The sequence below is a fragment of the Morone saxatilis genome, unplaced genomic scaffold, assembly GCF_004916995.1.
Source record: "Morone saxatilis isolate NCDOM2014 unplaced genomic scaffold, NCSU_SB_2.0 Contig5, whole genome shotgun sequence".
NCBI lineage: Eukaryota > Metazoa > Chordata > Actinopteri > Moronidae > Morone > Morone saxatilis.
The window spans coordinates 12,494,361-12,519,596 of record NW_023340095.1 but is presented as its reverse complement, the minus strand read 5'-3'; the positions used below and the strand labels follow the sequence as shown (position 1 = coordinate 12,519,596).

The window sequence follows — 25,236 nt, the reverse complement described above, 5'->3', positions numbered from 1 at the left end:
GAGAGAGAGAGAGAGATAAAAGAGGGGAAGTGAGATATGCAACTAACACATTAGCTGCACACAAACTGTACAGAACAGAGAACAGGGGGGACTTTGCCTGTTACATAATGTGTAAGTAGAGGCATGCCACAGTGACCTGAAATACATTTTGTTCTTTTTATACCACAAACTACATATACATTTTTCTTGAGACTGCAGTGAGGTAGGCAGTTTTCCTATATGACATTGCGTTATCATTGCAAGGACACCTGAGTGTGTGCATCCCAGTATTAATAAAGGATCGTTTCCCCCTATCTCTCCTTCAGCAGAGCAGCCCAGCTGAAGGACCTGAATACATGCAGCACAAACTCTCTCTCTCTCCCTCTTTCTCACACACAACCAAAAGCACCATAACCAACACTGCAATTCCTCCCCCCTCTGCCTACAGGCGTCACCCCTGCATTGCTGGAACTGTAACTCCTCATTAATTCCACAGAGAGAGCGCATTAAAACTTGCTTTCCATTAAATGAGACTGTTTCATGGAACAAAAAAGGCTGTTAAAATGGTTACAAAATGCCCTGGTTGTGTTTCCGCATTTAGTTTAAAAACCTGATTTTAAACAAGTTTGACAATGTTCATGTTGTCAGCAGGTATATTATTCAAAGCATGAAACAGTTTGGGACGAAATGTACTATATATACAGTCAAATTCTGATACATGTTGTACCAATTTCCATTACCAATTCCTGCATATACCTCCTTATAAACCCTATATACTTCCTTACTCAGCAGTTAGATAAAGTATTTGTAATGCACATCAATATATTATATTAGAGCCCAAGTGAAATATTGGCCAGCCAATATTGGCCTTTCGCAGACATATCAGTATCGTATGTGTTATACATATGTGATATTTTACAGTATATAATGCAGAAATAAATGTTTGTGGTAATATATTGGTGTCATTGCAAAGTTTATCCAGCAGAGTGCGCTGCGATTTACAATACTGTGGCATGCAGTACAGAGAAAAAGAGAAGAAGCAGCTCTCAGTAATGTCAACTAGAATTGGTTGTTCAATTATTTAACATGTTAAAGAATATTAAACTTAAATATTCTTTAAAAAAAGGTATTTGTTTAAGAAAGCAGCCTTTGGAGTATTTTTGCATAGTCTATATTATATTCATATTTTGGCTGCATTTGAGCATGTAGCCAAGCTAAACCCATTTAAAACATGGCTTATCAGGGCATGAGGAAGTAATCCAGCCAAGGTAAGAACAGTATAGTAGTAGAATCATGTTATTTAACTCCTCTAAATCCATGAGAGTCTGAAATGTTAGCTGTTTAATGCTGTGGCTCCTGACCTATGAGCTCCTTGTTCCTGACATCCAGTGCCATGTTTCTCAGAGCAGTGGCAACCGAACACACCACCCTGTCGTTATCCATCCGCAGCAGCTCCACTAGGATGGGCAGCCCCTTCTCCTTACGCACTGCTGCACGAATGTATGCTGCAAACTGCACACACAGAAACACACACAAAAAGGCATTAAACCTTAAAAAAAAAAAAAAGGGTCTAGACGCCACACGGGAAATTGGATGGTCTTGAAATGCACATTTTAGCCTGTGTGATTCCAAGTGTAAAACTGACGTCAGCGTTGACTGACACAGAGGAGGTGAGCTGTTAAATCCTTTTTAACCAGCTGAATAGATGCTTTGTCTCCTAGGATATCACATTTGACTGTGTATACAAACAAAAGAGAATGTGTGTATTTGTTTGTGTGTACATAGATACACAAACATTGGTACTGTACCTTCCAGTTGCCCGCTGACAGGTTCTGGAGGGACCCAGCGGCGCCCTCCAGAGTGGCGGGGTTTGAGCTCTCAGCCAGCAGTGTCAAGTAAGGCTTAACCACCGAAGGGTGCCATAGCATCTCTGCCCCCTTGGGAGACTTGGAGAAGCCAGGGATGGGTCCCACACCGTCCCACTGAACAAACAACCACAGTGTTTAGTCAGACTAAATGCAGGTTCTGATGCATATTTTTCATTATTACCTTTGGTGACAGATTTTAATTAGATGTCCCTCCCTTCCTTAAACTGAATTTTAACATTTGAGAGGTATTGGGAGGGCAGTTCATGGGGAATGAAGCATGAGAAAACATACACATTACTATACACAATGTACCACAAACAGATTAGGGCTGCATGGTTTTCATGTTGAATAAATGTGCACAATGCAAACTTTTTGCTGATTTGAATACTACTCTAAGCCTCCATTTAAAAAGCCCCACACTCACTGTCTCTTCCTGCAAGCTCTTTTTTTTCTTCTTTTTCTTCCTGCCCCAACAGCTGGAATCCTCCTCTTTACTGGGCGACTCGCTGCTCAGTAAGCCGTCCAGCTCCTGCCCCGCTATCAGTCGGGATGGCGGCATCTCCATCTCCAGACGATATGACAGGTTCCTTAGAGTGCAAATACAGTTCTCCACAATCTGGCGGCAGGCAGAAGGAGACAGGGGTTTGAGTGGGTAGTTATACCAGCGGCTTTCTAAATCACCATGACAAAAGCTTCAATACAATAAACTGTGTGCAGCACGCTACAGTATCTACAGACAATGTGTGGCGCTATTTACGGCGTCACAAATCAATTCGTTATGGAACCCAAGGGTCTCCAGTTAGAAAGAATATCTGGACCAGAGCAAATAGATTTAATTTCACGCTGTTTGAGCGCTGTACAGGTTTTGCCCCACAGAATGTCAATTAGCATATATGTTTGACAAAATTAAGACGCAATCTTCACATTACAGAAGAGCCACTTGACTTTTCACGTCGTATATGGTGCACAAATGCATGTCTTGGAGATCTGATTTCATTTCCACTGCTAAAAATGTCAATATACTATAAACAAGATCAATGAGCTAGTCTATCAGATTCTGAATGTCTACTGTTGTGCATGTATGGGTTGTACTTTGGGCAACAAAGTAAATAAAATAGTTGCTGCTGGATGCTGTGAGGGAATTTTATATACAGGCAATAAAATGATTCAAACAGGGTTAAGTAGGATTCTTCCCCAGAGCCTCTTATCATGTGGTAGCATGTTTCCCTCTTGGCTAAGTATGTGTGTGGGGTGTGTGTGTGTGTGGGTGTGTGGGTATGTGTGTGTGTCTCAGAGCGTACCTTGCTGTCGAAGTCAGAGGTGTTTACACAGGCTTTGATGACATAGAGTAGTGAGTCAACTAGGCCCTCACAAGTGCGCATCTGTTTTCTGGCCTCCTCGCCAGCTGAACTCAGGTTCCTTTTAAAAAGCACATCACACACACACAACACACATACACAAACACACACAAACACACACACACAAATAAATTAGGCCTTTGATTTGGGGCTTTGCTCAACAAACAAATGAGCATACGCAAATAGACAAAAGGGTAGCTGTGTGTGTGTGTGTGTGTGTGTGTGTGTGTGTCCCACTTGAATTTGCAATGAGGGTTTTACCATCCCTGTACGCCATCCATAATGTATGAAGTGTGTGTGTGGTCTGACTGAAGTCATTATACCACTTTGCTGAATGAATAAGGAACTAACTAAGAGTGCATGCACACACAAACAACTATATCTATGCAAGTATGCGTGCAAAGAGATACAGACACACTCAACTGGCTGTCACCAGTTAGAGGCTAAACTCTTCCTGCAGCACAATGTCTTCAAAGGAAGAAGCCCCAGGAGAAAAGCTGGGAATATTACATCATTGACGGTAATAGTCTATGAAATGACGATGGCCTGGAAACAGAGACCAAACACAAAACAAAAAAATCCTAGCTTTTGATTCAATTATACACAATAACCAGAGATTATGAAAATTTTCTGTTTTGTTGTATATTAAAACCATTATTTATAAGACAAAACACACCATTCTCATACTTACAGCCATGGGAATGTGACTCTTCATTGGTCTCATTTTTTGTGTTGATGCTTGTGGTGAGTCACACTCCAGTATTACATTGTCCTCAAAGCAACATTAACATAAACACCGTATGAGCTGGTTCCAAACTAGATGTAATAGCACCAGTTGTCCACCGTGGGGTGCTAGTACCAAGTGTGTTCATCAGGTGGTTTACCTCAGACAGCCTGTCGTGTTCCTCAGCACCAGGGAGGAGTGGAACTTCAGCTTGTGGTCGTCGTCGAAGGTGGAGCTGCTCCATCCGGAGTGAGGGATGATCACAGTGTTGGTCAGAGTTGATAAGGCGTCCCGAATGATTGTCATCTTGACAGCGTCACATGACGACAGGTTCCACAGCACCCCTGAAGAGACACCCGCACGCAAACACAGGCAATGAGAAAACAGGCATGCAGACCTCCAGTTATATCAGCTGTCATGTGCAGTTAGGTTAACCCAAAAGAAACACCAACAACTTGGGCTTTTAATAGCGCAGTGTGTGGATGTGTGTCCACGGATAAACACACACAAACAACTGGAGACAGACTTTCTCACACACACACACACACACACAGAATCCAAGAGAAAATACTTCACAAATGAAACAACTGCTCTAGCATCAAGGCATCAGACGCTCCCATCAAATTTCATCTCGGCAGAATATCCTCGGGGTGAAGATTATTAGCTTGAAATGAAATGAGAAAGAAAGAGGACGGGGAGGAGATCCATATGGCATAGGCTCAGTCATTTGAAATTATGCCATCATTTTACTCAATTCAAATATACTTTTGGTAACCACCGATAATCATGCACAGTCCTGGCAGCCTTTGATGCTGCATCTGTCAAGGATTAGCCATCATGTAGCATATTCTCCTAATTAGTTGCCTCTTGCTGCTAGGCTTATACTACTTTTGCAGGGCACCAGCCACCTTGGAGGAGTCTATTTCTGCACAAGCTGGAATCTACTGTAAAGACACAAGGTTAAATACAAGGCTAATACTCAAAAATGCAGCCACAACAAAACTACAAAGTGCATGTAGAGCATGCATGTGTGTTAAGTGGTCCAAATGTGACTGCTTCATGACTTATGCATAATGTTTGTGTCCAATTGTGTAATTGGTTTCTCTCTAATCCTTCTAACATTGTTTTGTAAATACAAAACATAGTACATGACCTACAAACCAGGGCAAGCTATTACACTGACCTCTGTGTGTATCACTACCTTGCACACAAGGATACCTCATTGGGTCCTAACCTCACTGTTTATTTGCTCTCAGCACACCGTTCCCCCTCTCTAATTGAACCAATGGAGACAATAATAGTCTATAATATGGCCCAGGAGCCCAATTCAGATACACTGCTGGCAACAAGCTACATAGAAACATATGTGTCTGCCAAGCTGTGTCTCTTCCAGTCATTTCATCAACAGCCATTTTACTTACCATTATCCTTATTAACACTACATCAAAGTGCTTTAAAACCCATTCAAAATCTTAACTGAACTTTAATTATTTCATTTTTTTGGGGGGGGAAAATATCAAGACAAAGCTGAGAATTAAGTGATACTTGGCTCTCGAAGGTTAACATGCAGCATGTGCTTCTTATCAGAGCTTGCCAGCAGTGTATATTGGGCTGTATGCCGAAAGCCTAGCATCAGGTGGTCTGACGACTTTGCTCTGCTCAGGCTGTGGGATACATTTCAATCAAATCCTTCTGCGGTGATCGAGCTCTGCTCCTTACGCAATCACATTCGGGTCTGTGTTTGCCTTTCTCACGGGATACTCGGACACACAAGGATTGACCTGAAATCGGACCACTAATGTTGCGATAATAACATAAAATTCTCTCACGCCTGCTGACCAACTTCCCTGCTCGTTTTACCTCCACAATCTACTCCCTCGCTGGCAAATTCCTCCACACCCGCTTTAATGTCAATTTGTAGAACATTCTCTGCAGGATTTCAGACTGATCCTATGGAGACGGTGGCATGCTGGAGAAATCAACAGATGAATTCACTGAGGTGTAACTGACAACGCTGTCAGTGGCGCAACACCCGCGGCAATACCCATAAGTCAAATCTGACAGTCAGATGGAGCAGACCTGTATCTGTGTGTATGTGTGTGCGTGTAAATAGAGTCCTAAACTGTGCTCTCTGCTCAGTGGCCTTTTCTCAGGTGCCTTGGCCTGGCTTTGAAACACTGACCCAAAGTAAACCATGTTGTGACACCATGGCCAATAGTGTATCCAGGGCTAAGCTCCGAGAGAGACTCAGAGAGCACAAGCAGAGAGACAGAGGCTCAATACAGAGAATATATGAAGCTTGTTAGAATGTCTAACAGCAATTGAAGCACTGATCCAAGAACTAACTGAACTGAAAACTGGATCGACATTTGCCTGGCACTGTTGGCGCTATCTGCAACCATTCACCAGTTTTGGGTGTAGATCAATAACGTTTATTGCAAGTTATCCACGATTTTACACCTCCACTTTTTATTCTCTTTTGTCGCAAGCAACTGCCGGCTAACAATGGTAGCATAAACCAGGCCAAAACTTTACAGTAATGGTTGCAACCTTTTATTAGACAAACTCTCATTCATATTATGAGCGTATAAAGAGACAGCTTAAACAGATTCATAGTGGCATGAAAAAGGCACGCTGAATTACAAATAGAGTTCAGAGTGCCTTTGTTAGATGCTTCATAGTGAAGAGACAAACTGCACCACAAAGGGGAAAAGAGGTCTCTAACAGACAATGTGGGGTGACAATTTGCCGTGATAGTTCATTGAGGTCAGCTTTGGCAAACAAAACCAACAATTGCTCACAAACCTCTAACTGTTCCAAAACAGGTCTTCTATTCTTTTTTTTTGTATTTCTCTGTATGCAAATACAAATGTTTGGATGATATTTGTAGAAAATATGGTCAGTTTAACTCGTGTTGTAATAATTACACTGACTCCAATATCCCACTAAGTTTTGTGTGACTAATCAGTCCACAGTAGGTAGCTTTTTGTCAGTATGGCATATAGTGTACTGTACTGTCTTATTTACATGCTTCTGTATAACCTGTTAAGCTAGCAAGCTTCTAGTCACCAAAAAGCTCTCCATACTTCCAGTATTTGTGCTCACCAAGACTCAAAACAACCTGCAACCCTCTCTTTACTAAACACACAGAGATTAGGTTGATCTTTTGGTTGATTTCCAGAATGTCAGACTGCTCCGTTCACAAACTTCGCCTCTTAAACCACAGGTCAGCATGCCATTGACTTTGTAAGGTCGGTTACCGGGTGGGCATTTACTTCATTCTGTAAAAAGCTGCTGATCATTCAGAAACTGCCCAATATATATTAACCTTTCAATTTTTGGGAGTGGAACTGGAAACTTTTCAATGCTGCATCGACTAAACCTCAGACACGCAGCTTGGTGAGTACTTTCGAGGTTAGTGGGTGTTTCTAATTTTCTCCATCTTGCAGTGGAAGCCAGTGCACTGCTGCTCACGGCTATAACTGGATTTATTTTTGGATCAAATTTAGTTTCTCATTTTTCATTTGATCCAAAGGTCTTAACCTCCTCATTCTTTGCTCTCGAACAAAACAAACAATCAATGCAAAGCAATCCATGCAAACACTCGGCGACTGTGTGTATGTGTGCTGATGCCACAATGTTTGCGTTCACTGGAAACTTTTTCAAAGTTTGTGGCAAACAGTATTTACCAGAAACTTGTTTTTGACGTGTTGATTGGTTCAAACTGTTTCTAGTCTGATAAAGGATAAAAATAAAGATAGGACTGGAGCCAAATAAAAAACTCCATAACAGGATAGTGCAACAATATGTAATCTTCATTCCATGTTTTGTTTTGTATTGCACTGTTTTGTATGCAGGTCTGCAGGTTTAGAGTTGTAAAAACAAGTTTTAATCTTAAAGAGTTTGCCATTTTGTAAAGATGCAGCTGACTAATTGATTTTGATCAAGTTCTCAAACGTTATCAAATATAGCGCTGTGTGCAAATACCATGGTATCAATCATATATGTATATAAAATGTGTATATAGTGTACACATAACTCTTATTCTCTATTTCTATTATATCTCGTATTTTTAATCTATATCTATTTTATTTAAATGTAAAGTGTATTTTATTATCTATTGTGTTGTATCTTGAGCTGCTGTAACAAGCGAGTTTCCCCGGTGTGGGATCAATAAAGCCTATAAGGAAATGTCCCTAACAGAATGAGACATTCATGAGTTGTAATGCAATGAAAAGACCCAAAATAAATACAATTACAGAAACAAAGACAATATAAGCTAACGCATGACTGCAGTGGGTTGTTCTCATCAGTTAGTTCGGGATACTGAACCCCACATTGCTCCTGAAGGCTGTGCCATAGGTGTGTGAGTGTCTGTGAATTATCATGAGTCGCTTTCTGATGAGCAGTTGCATGGCAGCCTCTGCCATCAGTGTATGTATCAGTGTGTGTAAATGGACATGTAGTGTAAATTGCTTTGGGTGTTTGGAAGACTAGAAAGGCGCTATATGAATGCATGTCCATTTACCAAGAGGGCAACAGTACAGGAAAAAAATACAACAAAGAACTGGTTCAAGTACAATTTTCTATGCAAGAGGAGACGAGGGGTTTGTGAAGTTCATTGCTTAACCATACCAGATCCAGAGATTTGTCTTTTCTAGCAACAGATGGGAAGTACACAGCACATAATGTATTTTAAGTCTAAGGGCAACATACAGACTCTCAAAAGCTCAAATCATGATTAAGAATGTAGTTAAGTTTGCCAAAGTAAAGCCAAGATAAGGGGAGCAATAAAATTTCTCACACAGGCTAACGAAACATTGTGTATGTGTGATTTTCAGGTGTTCCTGGTATATGGAGCTAATGGCAGTGCTGTGAGGCTTGGCCTTTTGATCTGAAGGGCTGTTTGAGGACAGAACCATAACCACAACAGCTGCTAGAAGACAAGGCAGGTAAGGGAGCTGAGGTCGCGTTGTGCGTCCCCACAACATGACCTCTGACCAGGAGCAGGGGGTGGCCTGTTCTTGCATTTAGTTCTAATGAAGCACAGGTGACACCCTGGACCTCCCAGCGGAGTCGAGACGGAGCCACTAACACAATGGGAGCTCCCAAAAGGCTGCTCAAGCTAAGTTCACCTGACACCTGGCTTGCTTCCTCACCAACTTCGACAACACTGAGTTGTGTTATATTTAATTTATACATTAATTTATATATAACATTGCCCAACAGTGCTTTATAAGTAGAAAGGCTGCTGCTGGTGAGTGAATGATTCCTGTCTGCACCACTTAAAGCTCTGGTGTGGGAAGCCCTTGTCATGCAGCTGAAAGCTCTTTATGTGGATTGTTCTCATCAGCTGTAATTAACCAGAGGTGATGCAGCACCGCTGACCTTTTCCAATTGCTCCACATCCTGGGGCCTGCACCACCAATTAGCCACGGCAGGCTCTCAGACTAGTGGATGAAAGGGAAAAAACTTAAAACAGAGCTCACATTAAAGCAGCCTACTCTGATTGGGAAACACATGTCTGCGCAACCTTTTGAAATTTGAATGAAGGGAGCAGAGAAAAGAATTTAAGTGGCTCCTGTGCGCTTAATTGTGTTTTACCACACGCACAAGTACGAGCAGAGACAAACTGTACACTTTTTACAATGTTCTCCTTTGGTATGTGTTAGGCAAAGTAAACAGATACTCAATTTAAACAGGAATCTGAAGACTATCTCCTCCTAGACAATATACAAATGCTACAGAGTGTTATGTTTGTACTCCGGCTGTATTGTTTTCCTTCAGGGGACCACTGGAATGTAATCTGAGACCATGTTACAGCGGGGGCTGGAGCTGAGCTCAAACAGCTGACTCAGCAACCTGGGAGCCAAATGTCTTGGCTTGCTTATTTCTGTAGTGCTCCACCCTGATCCTAAACAACATGGATTTATACCCTGTTTGCAGAGCTTAGACAACACACAGCCCAATGCAGAGAGGAGGAGACTGACAAGCAGGCTGTCAGGGACAGTTGTTTTCAGACAGAGAAGGAGCTAAATCTCTCAGCAGCCGAGGTAATAAAAGAATATGAATTCTGTGGAAATGTAGTTTCATTTCTGTGCACATATCATAACTAGTACTGACAGGAGCAGTAGCAGCAGCAGCAACTTAAGGAAAAGCCTCTGTGACTCAGTTACTATGACTACCATAATCTTAGGATAGACCACGTTAAGCAGTTTATTTAAGTGTTTAGTCAGCATATCTTAATTCACTCTTAATCTCCACGAGCAACATCAAGTGGTTGACCATGACATGCAGCGCCGGATAAGCATGAGCTACGTTCAGAGACCACATCAAGAGTCACAAGCAACCAAACTAACATGGTACTCTATCTCTTCTGGTTTGTCAGGTAAATTATTCAGTATCTTCAACACAATGTTCCTGTCCTGCTGTAACCTCACAATAGATCTCTTAAGAGCATGAGATCCAGCTTTACTGTGCCGGATCACAGTAGAGCTAAAATGACAAGTCGGGTAACTGATTAGTTGACCAACATTAGACAACAATTTTGGTAAATATTTTTAAATTAACGTTTAAACTGCAATAACTAACATCTTTGGCCACTTGGCCAGGGCAGTTATGGAAGCAAGTTGTGAGCACAGCATTGACTAACTTGTTAGCAAACAGTTGCTTTTTTAAAACATCAAGCAGTTAAGGATAAACTTGGTCATTCATATAGAGTTCTGTTTGTATAAACCTGATGAATGCAAATCTAATAGTCACTCTCTTTTAGCTTTGCTTTGGTCTCTACCAACTCCTGAGGGAAATATCTGGCTCTTTAGCTCCTCAATGCTCCACTGTGTTCACCAGCTAATCTCTGACTGTGTCTGTCTTATATATACAGTCAATGGTCCGTCTGCTGTTTGGTGCTGAGCAGATAGTGTACAATAGGTTAATAGAGCTTTTTTCAGTGAAAACAGCTGACTGCTGCAGTCAAAAACAACTCTAGAGCAGTGAGAGTGAAGCTACTAAATGAGCTGCAGTTGTTTTCACATTGTCATTTTATTTGTTATTATAACAATATTGATTTTGGCTGCTTTTAGCTTTTATTTACAAGTAAAAAAAACACCCAATATTCTTTGGTTCCAGCTTCCTAAATTTGATGATGTGATGGTTTTCTATTCTAAAAAAGTGTGAATCAAATATCTTGGGGTTTTTGACTGCTGTTTGGAAAAAGAAAAAGCAATTTGAAGATATAAAATGGGGTGAAAGAATACTGAGGTAGAAACTATCAAGCTCAGGACTCTCAGTTTATAAAGTGCAGATAGATTCTCAAGACATGCTGATTTACCTGTGACAAGCTCCCGCACTTCTGCATCTACAGTTTTTCTCAGCAGGCGGAGCAGAGCTGGAATCCCTCCTGCGTTCTTCACAGCGATCTTGTTTTCATCCATAGATTTGCCATAAACTAGGTTCCTCACAGCTCCACAAGAGTTCCTCTGGACCTCAAGCACCTTGTGGTCTAGTAGGTCCACCAGATGCTTAATTCCGCCCAATCGACACACCTATGGACAATGTGAATGAGATCACACACACATCACCACATCAGGTGGGAAAAAAGATTCCGACCACTAACAGCATTTTTTCAGCTCATATACTGTATAATGGAGGGCGAAATCATGCATTTATTCATGTGAGAGAATCTACACACTGGAAATGTATTCATACAAGATACAAATTATTTGGAGAGGTAATGCTAATCTGTGGCCATAGAAAAAGCCTTAACCACAGGAGATGGTTGTTTTGACAGACTAAATTTACATTTTCATCTAGAGAGATGAATGAAGCTGAAAAATAAGCTTCCCGCTTTTTATTATATAGTATGAATCACTTATCGTCTTAGAATATCTGATGTCTTATTCCTCTTTCTGTGCCTTCCTGTCAGAAATCAACTTCTTTCGACGAAATGCATCACAGTTAAAGGACAAGCTTGACCTTTAATGTTTGAAAACTACTACTACTGTAGTACAAATTGCTAAGCCGTGAAAATCCAGAGAGCTCAAGGCTAACGCATCTTGATGACGCCCCAAGAGGAACATTTAAGGGGTCATCAAAGTTATTACAATTCCTCTTGAGGGGGGGCATGAATATCCATGCAACATTTCATGGAAATCCATCCAATAGTTGTCAACCTAATGCTGGCACTAGAGAAAAAGACAGAGGATCACCAAAGTCAGTAGGCTTCATCCTCTGGGGACCATGAGTGTCTGTACAAAGTGTTTATCTTAATCCTTCTTATAGTCTATAATAATAATTATAGTCAATTAAATCTTATGTTTTATTTTTGCAACTCCAGCCATCACCTCTATTGGATATGATGACACTGACTCACTAAAGTAATTCTTGATGTCTTGGAGCAGGGCAAAAAGCTATAAAACAGGCCCTATCATGCAACAAGGAAGAGTGAGATTAGCCAAAGATTTGGCAGATTAGTTACCACTTAGCTGGAAGTTAAACCCAAAAGTGAGCCAAGTTAAGTGCAAAAAACAAATAGTTGTAAAACACTGCAGCTTCCCTTTAAACAAGACGCAAGTGGCCCCAATGAACGCAAAAACATATGCATAATGTGAAATAATTATGCGAAGTTAAGGCGGTTGAGCACATATGTTGATAAGTAATTAAAATAAGACACAGGATGACTGGTACAATACCTACCTCCGTCTTAATTCGATTATCGCCATAGCACAGGTGCTGTAGGTAGGCGGCTGCGTTCGCTTGCACCGAGGGGAAGTGGTGTTGCAGCATGTGAATCACCTCTGTCAGCTCTGGGTCACGCCACGCAAACTCCCTAGATTACAGGTGGGGTGCAAAAGTATCAGCATGACGACAGATGCAGAAACAAAGTAAGTCTCCTTAAAAAAAATACATGCACAGTTTCCCCTAAAAAAAAACCCAACAACAAATACTTCAGCACCTCAGGGCAAACTGATAAGCCCAGGAAATTACATTCACATCCGGTTCTATATAACAATCCACTCTGGTCACACTTGGATTACTGCTTTTCTGTATGAGGTACACTAAGGAAAGAATTGAGAAAAGCATCGTCTCTAGACTGCTCTTGAAATAAACTTAGAAACTATTTTTACACTCTAAAATCGATTAAAAAAATCCTTTGTTGTATATCTATTGGCATGTTAACTTACTGAAAGTCTTCTATTTGATTAAGTCTTTGATAATTTGATAAATCTAGGTGGCAAAATTACATTACTAGTGTTTGAGTTGTGCCAGATATGTTATTTCCTCACTGCGTGTGAATTATGTGCAGCGAGACCCCAGGCTGGTCAAACTCCTTTTGTCTTGATTATATCACAGCACAAACAGCCAAAGCTGAAAAATACACTGGTGGATTTCCCTAGACAGAAATCCTGTCAAATATTCTCAGGGACATTTTTCTCTGATGCACTTCCTGAATGGACCTGGGTCATGGTGGTCCCACTGGTGCACTCACTTCAAGTAGTAACACTACAGCAACGTACACGGGTGTAAACAAAGCTCCAAATGTGCAAGGTCAGGGGTTTACCGCAGAGGTCGACCCACTCTCTACACTTACACATGTCTGTAGGACAAGGGCAGACGCAGCACTTCAGTGTATGTGAGAATCTACTATTAAGTGGCCGGGTATAGTAGAGCGAGCTTAAAGGCTAGAGCCGCATGTGACTGCCCAGGGGGCTCCTTGTTTGAATAGTAAGAGGACACCAGTGTTGACCCAGCAGAACAGGGATGCCTTGTAAGCATAAGTAGTCCCTTTGGATGACTGGTTCCTGCTACACTACACTGGTTACTAACCACTGATTACATCTAGTAGTTTAAAACACAGCATTACACTTACCTGGGATCCTTCTGAATGCTGTCAATGGAGGGTGAGCGAGTGGCGCCATCATCCATGACTACAGCCTGGCGACTGTAGTTGGGATCGGAGGGCCGGTACTGTGCCGAGCGATATGGATCAGCATAGGTGGCTGCTGTGGTGAGAGCGTAGTTGTTTCTTTGGTAGATCATGGCACTGCGCTGGCTGGGTGTCCGCTGGAGACTCCCCACACCTGAGGGCCAAAAAACCAAAACCTTCAGATAGACAGTTTAAACTAAAAAAAGAAAAAAAATACATTTAAGCTGACAAAGCCATGTTAGCGGAGATCAGCACCGTTTCAGACCTTTCCAGCTAAAATATGAGCCTTGCACACCGGTAGCATACAACTTTAAACCAAGCTGAAAATACAAACATGCGGCCGTTCTGACAGACTCAGCAAATTCTAAAATCTGGAACCAGTTAATGATGAGGAGAAAACACAGCTCCCATGGTTCCACAGAGCAGCAGTCTTCTTTCTTCAAGGGGCTGTTTGCTTGTTGTTTAGTTTTTACAAGGTTGTGTTTAACCAGAGGGATCCTGCTGGTTTCCAAAGAGGACAGGAAGCCTCAACCTGCTCCAAAGATCCACAAATCCTTTCCTCACCGCCTTCTCGGTCCTTTGCGCCATTGTATTCTGAGGCTAACTTTGCCAGACACAGCAGAGAGGCAATGGTAAACCATGACCAGGTCCAAAAACAGTCAGAGATACACTAGTAAAGCGGAAGCATCACAAACACAAACATGCAGAGAAGCCATCCTTCCAGACAAGGTCCAATATTCAGCCTGACAGCATATCGCTTCCGTCATTTTTTCCCTCTTTTCATTTGCTCCAAGTGATATTATGACCTAGTTTTTTAACACAATGGGTCACAAACACAGAACTGCAAAAACAAGCAGGGATTTAGCCCTCCTTCTCACCAGAGCCACGTGATGTGTGGCAGCGTGACTGCCGCACTGGTCAGATCCCTATCAGACATCCAACAGGACTGGGCATGTGCGTGCTCAAACTCCCTCCTCCCAGAAACCAAGACGTCAACTTGTGGTGCTGCTCCAAAAACACAATTTCTCACATGAGTGCACTTCTATGTTGGGCAGTAGCACCACCCTGCAATATGGTTATCTCCCAAAATGTAAGCCAACAGAGCCAAAGACACTGCAAGAGAAATTAAAAACAACATAGTGTAGCTTTGCAATTTTACCAGAACTCTTTCGATCCCATTCCTCATCTCTTCAGCCAAGGATCAATATTTCTACTTAACATAAAAATCTCCCACTTACATGCCAAAAGTACAGTGCAAGCTTCCAGGAGAAGCCAAACGAATGTGTGGAAAGCCGGTGGGGGGGAAAATGGCTCATTGAAACTTCATTTCAAAAACATAACAAAGAAGACGCTGGGATCAAATTGGATTTTTCTAATGAGGTAGCTCTTACAAAGACTCCATATTGAACACCCCCTCCCCTCCAGCTCCGCCCCTCTAGCCTTTTTCAATATAGCTGGCATAAACACATTATAGTGGCTTGTCTGGGGGCTCCTCCACAGCATCAATAGCATTTATTAGTGAACTTATCGGTCTAAGCAGATCTCCGGTGTGCCAAGGAGAAGGCTGAATGGAGTGTGTGTGTGTGTGTTGGTGCAGACTAAGCATGTGTATCTGAGGCAGGAGGGATGATGCGATGAGAATGCCAACATCAGGAGAGCTGGATGAGAGCAGGCTGTGGATGTGGGTAGCTGTCCCCTGGCCCCTCCATCCTTCTTCTCATTCTCAGTGTGACACACGGGTAATGGACTCCTTTGTGGCAGGATGACATATCAGTACCTGCCTATTAACTCATGTCTCACCCTTTCTGCCTGACAGTGGAGGGGGGAATGTAAGGGAGTGGGTGACAGAGAGAAAGAAAAATAGAAAGCAAGAAAGAAAGACATAACATACATAGCACTAAAGGGCAGATGGACAGAGCAATGGTGTTCTCTCCGTGAGTCAAGGGGCCCCAGATTAATTGAAGACGTTGAGAGTTTTGAGGATACAGGGAACATTTGTAATAGATAAGAAAAACAAAGCACTCTGTGTCTGCGTGAAAGGAAAATATTAAGAGGGAGGAAGGAAATAGTGCTTATCTTGACCTGCATGACTCCACTGCGTGACGACACAGAGACAGCACGAGAAAAAGAGGACAGAAAATTAAGGAATATAGGAAAACAGAATGAAATTTCTGTTAAGTTTGAAATCATTTGAAGTCTGATTGGTTACAAATTTGCCCAAAACAAAAACACTGAGACGTCTGTCAGCTATTTTTTGCACTGCGGACCATTTTTATATTGACATTGTTGTGGAGTGGCCTGCAGGCCCGGAAGGACGTAATACTATATGATAAACTCTCTCAAATTCCCCTCAAATTTTAGATATCAAGGCAACAGTAGATGGAACAAAGTACATGCCGATCAAGTAGCTGATGCCAGACTGCAGATCAAAATCCGTTTAAAAGGTAATGACCGCACAATAGCCTGTAAAGTTGTAGAATAATTATTGTTTTTTCTAAATGTTTGTGTTATTGTGTTTTTTGGCCAACTGATATTGTTTTCTTGTGGCCTGGTAGCAAATGGGAATTGCAGTGCTTTAATGATCACTTCTGTTGCTGTTGTGTTGTTACAATCCAGCAGGCAAAATCACACGAATAAAGCAAGACAAAAATGTCTCATTAGTGTTGTGAGGACATTGGATATTTTGAAACAAAACATCCTAAAATATAGTATACCGACAATTACTTTTGAAGACCATGTCTCTGCAGCAGACTTTGCATTTGATGTCATTACAAGGTGACAGCCGATAGATGAGAGGTGTATACGTAATCCCATATGTATACACACGTCTTGGATGGTGTTATACACGTCTTGGATCATAATGGTTTTCTATCCTTTTGTGGGCGGTTTGTCATCATCCTTGCATGCGTTTCACCGTAAAATATAAAATGTGGGACCAACCTGAGGTGCTCCTGTAGAGGGTGCCCTGCTGGGTGTGGCTTGGACTGCGGTACAATGGGCCCTGGAACGTCCGATCCTCGTAGATTGGTGCAATGTGGCGGTCTGGGGATATGGTTGACCTTAAGTCCTGGCCCAGCTGGCTGTGCTGACTGGCATATGAGCTCCGTACTCCTGAAGATGTAGGAATGTGGTTAGTGGATACATTTGTTAGCAGCAGAGTGGTCTGGTGATTAACCAGAGAGTCTCATAACTGAAGAGTCAAAGGTTAGAGCCCTGTAAGAGCAAGAAATCTGTCAATCAACTCCCATGTGTTTTGTCAACGTGGCATTGAGAGGGACTTTGAATGACTTTCAGCTTATTTACTGGAATTCTTTCTGGATAACAGCTAAAGATAAATGTCTAAACATATCAGAGCGTGGAAATAAGGAGGAGCAGAAGAGAAACAGAAAGAAGATGGGATGTCTTTCTGCTTGATATTACATCTTTTTTTTCCTAATATGAGCTTATACTCATATTATGCATGCTTATATTAGACTTTCAAATACTTTCCCCACACTTTCTAGGCCATTGGTGGTTCTGTTACGTATTAAAGGAGGTTAAGAGACTTGACACTTGCTTGAGTTAGCTAATCAATCATATTACACAACATGTCTCCTTTAATTGTTGTCAAAGTTAATGTAATTGTTGCATGGTGATTCAGTGTATCTGCAAAGTCTGCTCTGCATTACTATACAAATATAATGCAAATTTGACAAAAATAAAATATGTGATGTTCAATGTGACCTCTCTCAAGCAAGTTTCAGATTTCTATGTTAATTTTCATGGACGGAAAATTAATGGATACCAGTATGCTTCAAGGAAGGTAGGAAATATAACTAAATGATTTTCATAAATGAAAAATCTGCAACAAAATGTTTTCATCCAAACTAAAGGCTTTACAAATATGTTAAGTGTTCATTTCCAGATGTTCTATAAAGCTACAAAACCTTGACACACAAAGCCAAACTTCAAAGAACTTGCATTGAGGCGGACTACAAAGACGGTCGGCTGCATTGCCTTAAGTCTTGCACTTTGAAACAACTCACTCACTTATTTTGCACTGGCGTTGTCAACCTGTGGTCTTTTTTGCTTATGGTGGAAGCAAATAATAAATACTGCACTAAATGGGTGAAAATCCGCCAACTAGAGCCAACGGTGCTGAACCAAGGAGAATGTGAACCAATCAGAGCATGGCCACAGCAGATGTTGGGTAATGTGTGATATGGGAAACAGCTTCTGTAATCAGCAACAAGCTAACCTGACACAGGGGGTGAGGAAGAGGAAACACACAGGTGAGTGCTCCAATTAAAACTCCTTTCCAGAAAAATCACTATAACAACAGGTTATATGTCCCGTCCGGTTCAGATGCATCTCTGCAGCACTGCAGTACTTTAGTATAATGTGGTGCTGTCACATAAGTTGCAGTTTCTTTGGATATTGCACTCAACCATATTACGATTTAAATAATATTTCGATTAATTATGCAGCCCTAATACAAATTTAGTTTCTGTCTAGTAGAGTTATAGTGAATATATTTTTAGGATAAAGAAAAAGAAATTTGCAGACACATTTTTAGATAGCAGATAATTGTACAAACATGTAGGAAAAGTACAGGATATAGCACTTGAAAGTGTTATTTCCACTATTTTTGAGGAAGAAAGTCTACATTACACTGTAATCACAACATATTTATTATAGATGCTGATACTTAGTTATCATTACTGCACATGCAGAGCTATATTGTAGCCCACCACTGTGAGACCCAGGGTTTGATTCCCAACTGTGGATGAAGCTGTGTTTGAGGGTGGAAAGGTGGATGAGGGTCCTTGTCGCTGCCAACAAGAATTACTACCAGAAGATCGAGGTGCTAAAATCATCACGTGGTGGGAACAGGAGGACAATGAACCTCCTCCATAAACCCTTACAATAAAGCAAACTGCTAACAGGTTAGAAGAGCGTGTTGGTCTACACCCTTCCCAGACCAACAGTAGGGTTAGCAGGCAGTAATTAGAAAAATAAAGCATAGTAGAAAATCGAATTTATGTTTCTGTGTCTGTGTTAAACCTCACATCAGTGACGCTCACTAAACTGTGAAGCCCAGTGGACCAGTGTACAGTTGGCAACTAACTGCTCATTGCACATTTCAGGAGCCTCCAAACGTCACTTGGGTCCTCTCCAACTGCGTGAGCTCAAGCGCAGACTGCTGCTTAACACCAACTCTGCCATGCAGAACCAGCTAAATGAGGGATTCTTGTCACAGTCTGAGATGGAGGAAAATTAATAAATAAGAATGTTTGCGTCCTCTGGGAGCAGAGGGCCTCTGGGGGCAAGGCAAGGGAAGATTTTAGATGTAGATAGTGGGCCAGACTGTCGCTGACCTCCGAAGCACCAAGTGTTCAGCATTTAAGAGGCTGAGCTTTCAGGGGGGGCATCAAGCAGCTGGCCAAAAGACCCTGCTAACCTCTAGCTGCATAACAAATGCATAACAGAAGGAATTAACAAGATTGATGGTTCATGTTTATTGAAAAGTTGCAGTTCAGATGGTGTACGAGCTAAGTTAATAGAAATTGATGGACTATATATTTTTTTAAACATTAATTAAGGGAGGGAAAACCACAACTTACAGTATATTGGTACTGTAAATTCGGATTGGCCACCAGGTAGTGGTGAAGTGGTAATCAAGAGAAATCCTAATGGGCCTCTACTGCTCAGGCCTGACAGGGTTTAACAAAGCTGCGGACTGAGCTCGTACAGCTTTCTCCTCATGAACCTGGTCAGGTTTGTTAGTACTCCACCCAACGTACCCAAGGGCTCTATAAGAACATATTTCATGCAAGTGATCAGTTCAAGTGCAAGCAAGTTGATGCTTACAAGCCTTGAAAAAACACTACATAACTTCTGTCAAGGTTATGTTAAACTTCAGATATTTCTCCCATTTTAATTTTATAACTGACTGTACGTTTAGCCAGCAGACATTGAGTTGAGTCTCTGAGTTTTATTTAAAATCTCGCCTTCTTTGCCTATGCAACCCCACCCCCCTCCTTTTGACCACCGTACATAATTTGTTTCTCCATTGTTTGAGAATTGCTTGGAGGAAAAACCAGCCATTTCAATTAGCCAGTCAATTAGAAATGATTTTTCAGCACTGTTTAATAAAAGCAACGAGGCACTTAGTGCAATGCTTTTAGAGCAGCTTAGAGGGTTTTAGGCACTCCAGGGCAAATCTCTCTTCGCTTTTAGTGTGCTCTCTCGTGGCTTTTTGCTAAATGAACCACTGCAGCTGCAATATACACTGTAGGTTCACAATATCTGACTTATCAATAAATTCTATTAAATACCCAAATAGATTTGAGGCACAAAAGAAAAAAACGTACATACTACAAGGAGTTTTTAACTGCCGCTGCATTTAATACTGATGCCTCTATATGACACAATATAAGAAGAACAGACCATCAGCCATCAAAATTGGTTATTTCTATATAGTAATTCATAATGCCTGCTTCTGGGTCAGATTCGGTCGGATTCCCCTTGAAATCAGTTAAACAAGGCGGCGGAAACACTACCACTTTTGTCGACTTTTGGGGCCGCCCGCCAGAATCGAGAAAGAAAAAAAAAAAAGAGTAAGTGCTTTGTTGCTGCTTTAAGTATGAAAAACATATAAACAAGTACTCTAAACCATCTAAAATGGCAAGCGTGCTGTAGTGCAGGATTGGGAGTACAACAGAGTAAATCTGAATAATGCTGCTGCTGCTGTGTGCTGTGCGCTGTAGTGGCACACTCAAAAGCCCAGGAAGCCTTTCACTCTGTGGCGGTGCACACAATAGCCACTAGCCAGCAACTTGGCAGGAAATCAGTTCAGCTTCTCTTGTTCAAAGGTTTAAAGGGAGCGAGGGGTACGAAGAAAGAGGAGGTAGTGGGAAGACAGAAGGGAAAGGCGGGAGCAACAGAGAAGAAAGCAGGAAAGAATATTACAGGGGGGAGGGAAAGAAAGGATGAAAATGAAAAGAGGGTTAATGAGGCCGCCTAGGACCACCAGAGACTTCTCATCCCATGTAAAGCCCGGACACATGAATCGGGCTTTTGGCACAGCTGTGACCGAGTGAGAGAGACAGAATCTCCCAGACACAGGAACCTTCATGCATATCTCTCCCTCTCAGCAGCCTGACTCCTGAAAGTAGCAACATTCAAACAACCTTAGAGGAGACTAATCCGTCTGCCTTCTGTACTCTGCTCCCCTGATAGAAGGGCTGCAGTCACTTCTAAAAGCATCTGCAAATTGTCAGGGAGAAATAACATACTGCTGTCTATTGAGGATGAATGGCCCACATTCCTGGTGCGTTATAGTCATTTAATTCTCCCCCTCAGCCCTCTCACCGTGGCTTTAACAGATTACACTTGGCAGAGGCTAGATGAAGGGCGGTGGCGGCTTGGCGCGTGCTTGCTCTGGAGAAACAAACACTTAAATGGATGCAGCTGACTGCATTCCTCAACAAAAATCATTTTCAAGAACCCTCACCAAACAAGCAGGAGTACTGGCATGATGACTAGAAAACCGTTACAAATAAAAATTGAGAATAGCTGTACAAATAGAGTGTGCCATGGTTAAAGCTACGGTGGCTTGGTTGTCAGTTTTGAGAATGCACACATGCAGATACGCCATTTTGCCTTGCTCTCTTTCTTTGTCCCACTCTGCTCTGAAATGGTCATCGGGCCTAATGAGCACATTATTAGGGACAATTTGTCTTCATTTTCCATTTTTCAGCAGCAGAGCAAAGGTATGCCTTCCTGCCAATGACAGGGCAGGGAGGTGAGCCAGTTGGGGGGGGGAATGATGGAAGGGAAAAAGAGGAGAGCACAAGACAGGTGAAGACAGAAAATACACATAAAGGGGTCAGACGTCTGTTGAAAAGAAAAGAGGGAACCACAAAAAACAGCATGTTTGCAAAAGAGAGGTGAGGAAAGGAGGCAAAACAACATCTTCTGATAGATACAGACAGAAAACCACCAACAGCAACAATACCAAGGTTAGGCTGTCAGATGGCGTTTGCCAAATTCCTTGCAACGGCGCCTGATCATGTGATCATCCCATTTCCTTCCACTATGGCTCATCAAACACAAAATTACTGTGTTAGAGGAAAGGCTCCGCCAAAGTGTATGTGAGAGAATAAGGGGGACTGGGGGGTTTAGAAAGACAGGGGACATGGGGAGAACAAGGCTGGTGTCTCGCTCTGCTCAGAGGACAGAGACTGAAAACCCATTTACGTCAGCTTTAAACATCATCAGTCACAGCAGTGTGACATAACTGCCTACTTATAAGAACCTGTGAATTCACCTGAAAATGAACGTTTGAGAGAGGGGCAACGCATCCCCACAAGATGAGGAATTCTGGCAACTAGAGGTCACACAACACTTGCTCTTAAAAGATTGTTCGGATTTCTAAAGTCAGATAAAGAGCTGATTGATAAGTGTGTGTGCCAACAAGGAGTTTGCAGCCCCAAAGTGCTAGCACACAAGTTAGCACCAGAGCCATAGATAGATTGTGAGAGATCTACAGTCAAAGCCCCCCAGCAGTCGCCTGTGCCTGCATTTTCAGCATTATTCCACATATAAGATGAGCCGGGACATTTTACTAACGTATATATTTGTGAAATAGAGTTTTGTTGTTGCAGCCAACATATGTAGCTCAACTTGTTTATCTGCGTGTAACAGCATTGTTCTTCTTGCTTAAACGCGAACCTACAAACATTTAGTATTAAGAAACGATTTTAAACCATTACAATTGTTCTGATTTATGTAGGATTCAAACTAAAGATTAATATATCTCTCGAACTACAAATTAAGTAGCATTACGTACGTATTGCGAACAACGTGCGTATTCTATGGTAACAATGACAGTCGGTTGGAGATGATTATTGTGAACACGTGCACATGCTGCACCGACATGCAAACACTGAAGATGATGGGAAAGTGATGATACAAAATGACATAAAAAAATGTTCACCTTGAACGTCATCATCAACCAGGGCATCTGAGGATATCCTCAGGCAGCATGAAGTCAAGCAGAAAACAGCCCATTAACCTTGCAACAACAATACAGTGATTTGCTGAGTAAGTGCTTATTTTACCTTTTGGGGGAAAAACAAAAATGCTCTTAGATTTTATGGCGGAGCCCCGCTTGCAGCACTTATAAATGACTACTTTCATTTATTTTCTCCAGCTGAAAAACATTCATACATTACAATGTTGACACAGGTGTGATTGTCCTATGTAATAACTATGGTTTTCATTATTTGTCAAAGCTACATTCACATCTACAAGGGATATCTTGAAAAGTGAGGGCTGAGAATGAATCAGCACAGGCTGGTTTCTTCCCTTTCGCTGTAGGGGAAAACTGATTGGCTCCAGATTTAAACAAGATACATGTTTGGTTAGAAAACATTAGCCAGAGCTTGTTTTTTTTTTGCCTCTTTCTCGTAAAAAGGATGACACACAAGCTAGTTTGGGCAGGCAGATTCTCCAATTATTATCTTCCTCATCACCCCAACTGTTCTGAATAAATTACACCACACAGGGAGTTATACAGCCACCTCATTTTTTTCCTTGGTGAGTGCCTATAATATAGCCTTGATAATGCTCTCATGAAAATAATGGATTTGGAAGGAGCTCCATTATGTGTAGAAATGTTTTTCTTCTACTTACTCGATTATTCCACTTTATAAGGACACCGCCTCCTTTTGTATAAAGTCCAACATCTTATCATTTATTTAACTTGGAAACTAAAGCTGACATTGCATAAACACCATGCATACTTAATGTCAACCAATATTCTTCATAAACTCAAATTAAAGAGTAACTTATCTTGTTTTGTTTTTGTTTTAAATTACACTTAAGTTAAACTTCTCACATTGCTGCAGTGATGTAGATCTTCTCTACAACCTGCCTCTGCCACGCACCAGTACCACGGGTCGGGGTCCCAAACCGCTCACCCTACTCCACACAAAAACATCCCCCGCTGGCACTGCGACTCATGGGCCTACGAACTCGCGACAGGCACCGCCAGCCGTACCACCTCACCTATGCGGGACATCATCGGGCCGGCTGGGCTCACATCGACGAGGTAGACGGCATCAACCTCCACTCGCCAACGCAGCCTAACTCACTCGTCGTCTCCCAGTTAGGGGGGGCTAGTATACCCCCGTGCCCCAGCACTACGCTCACTCTGCCCAGCTCCCATGCTCCAGCAACACCGACCCTATGACCCCCCAGAGTTACGACATTTACGGTGAGAGATACGCGACCATGACAGCCCTCACAGTGCCCAAATGCAAACACACACATGCTGCCATTTATGCTCAGACTCTCAGATCCATAGGATAACAGAGGCAATAGTAGAATAACGAAGGTCAAATCAAGGAAAAGATACAGTACTGTTATTTGCCTCACTATCCTTTCTTTTCATGGTACAAGCTGTTGTGAATCACTGGTGTGTTGTGTGTGTGTGTGTGTGTGTGTGTGTGTGTGTGTGTTGTGTGTGCGTGTGCGTGTGCGTGTGTGTGGTCTAAATGGGGCAAAGCATGTGGTCTCTTACCACTGGAGGAACACAGGGTGTAATAGTCATGTTAAATGAGCCACACTCTAACATTTAATAAGAGCATACCATTGGGTAAAATGCTTCCAGCATAAGTAAGATTTTTTTTAATTTAATTAATAATGTTAATCACAAAGGAATTATAATGTCAGCTTTTGATTAGTGTAAGTGGTCTCATTATTTCTAAGTGGTATTGCCTGTTAAAAGCCTGTAACACATGGAAACATTGAATGTAAAACATAGTTATTACATTTTGTAAGCTGTCCAATAATGGCTATTTCATACGTTGTTTGAACTTATTGGAGTGGAGGATTTGTAGTGCAGGCTGTAAATATTTGGACCATGATACATTTTGTTTGTCTCTCGTGCTCAGATACTGAATCTGAAAAGAAATGACTGTGAGGCAGTGGTGTGTCATGGAGCGTAGCAAAACATAGTTTCCTGCAAAGATAACAAATATTAGCTTGTAGGGTATAAAAAAACAACTAATCATTAGTTAGTTTGCTGTTAACAATAGAATAGAAAACCGATATAGTAAGCTCTGTAGCTAATGAAAGGTGTTGTGGAGTTTAATATTGTAATTCTCCATGGTTTTGTTTTTGCACATTCATACAATCCTAGTTAGAGCCTGATTCAAGTGTGCAAACTGTAATGGCCAGTGATATTAGATATTTAGAATACAGTTAAGAGAACTTCATGCATGCTTCAAGAGCAGCGTTTAACGCCCCTCTGGTTAAAAGGTTTGAAGTCTGTTTCACTCCAACCACACCAGCAGTGGATGTCCAGCAGAGGGACACTCTCTGCAGTACGCTTCT

At 41.8% G+C, this 25,236-nt stretch overlaps 1 protein-coding gene across 1 annotated transcript in view; it reads right to left on the bottom strand.

Moving 5' to 3' along the window:
- pkp4 (plakophilin 4) overlaps positions 1–25,236 on the bottom strand; it is a gene marked incomplete in the record, with an annotated part of 59,694 nt that overhangs the window by 6,547 nt on the left and 27,911 nt on the right. Inside the window, 9 exon segments of the mRNA XM_035676994.1 lie at positions 1,341–1,491; positions 1,788–1,961; positions 2,272–2,463; positions 3,149–3,266; positions 4,090–4,273; positions 11,260–11,473; positions 12,624–12,756; positions 13,798–14,008; positions 16,795–16,965. Coding sequence (XP_035532887.1) covers positions 1,341–1,491; positions 1,788–1,961; positions 2,272–2,463; positions 3,149–3,266; positions 4,090–4,273; positions 11,260–11,473; positions 12,624–12,756; positions 13,798–14,008; positions 16,795–16,965 — 1,548 coding nt within the window.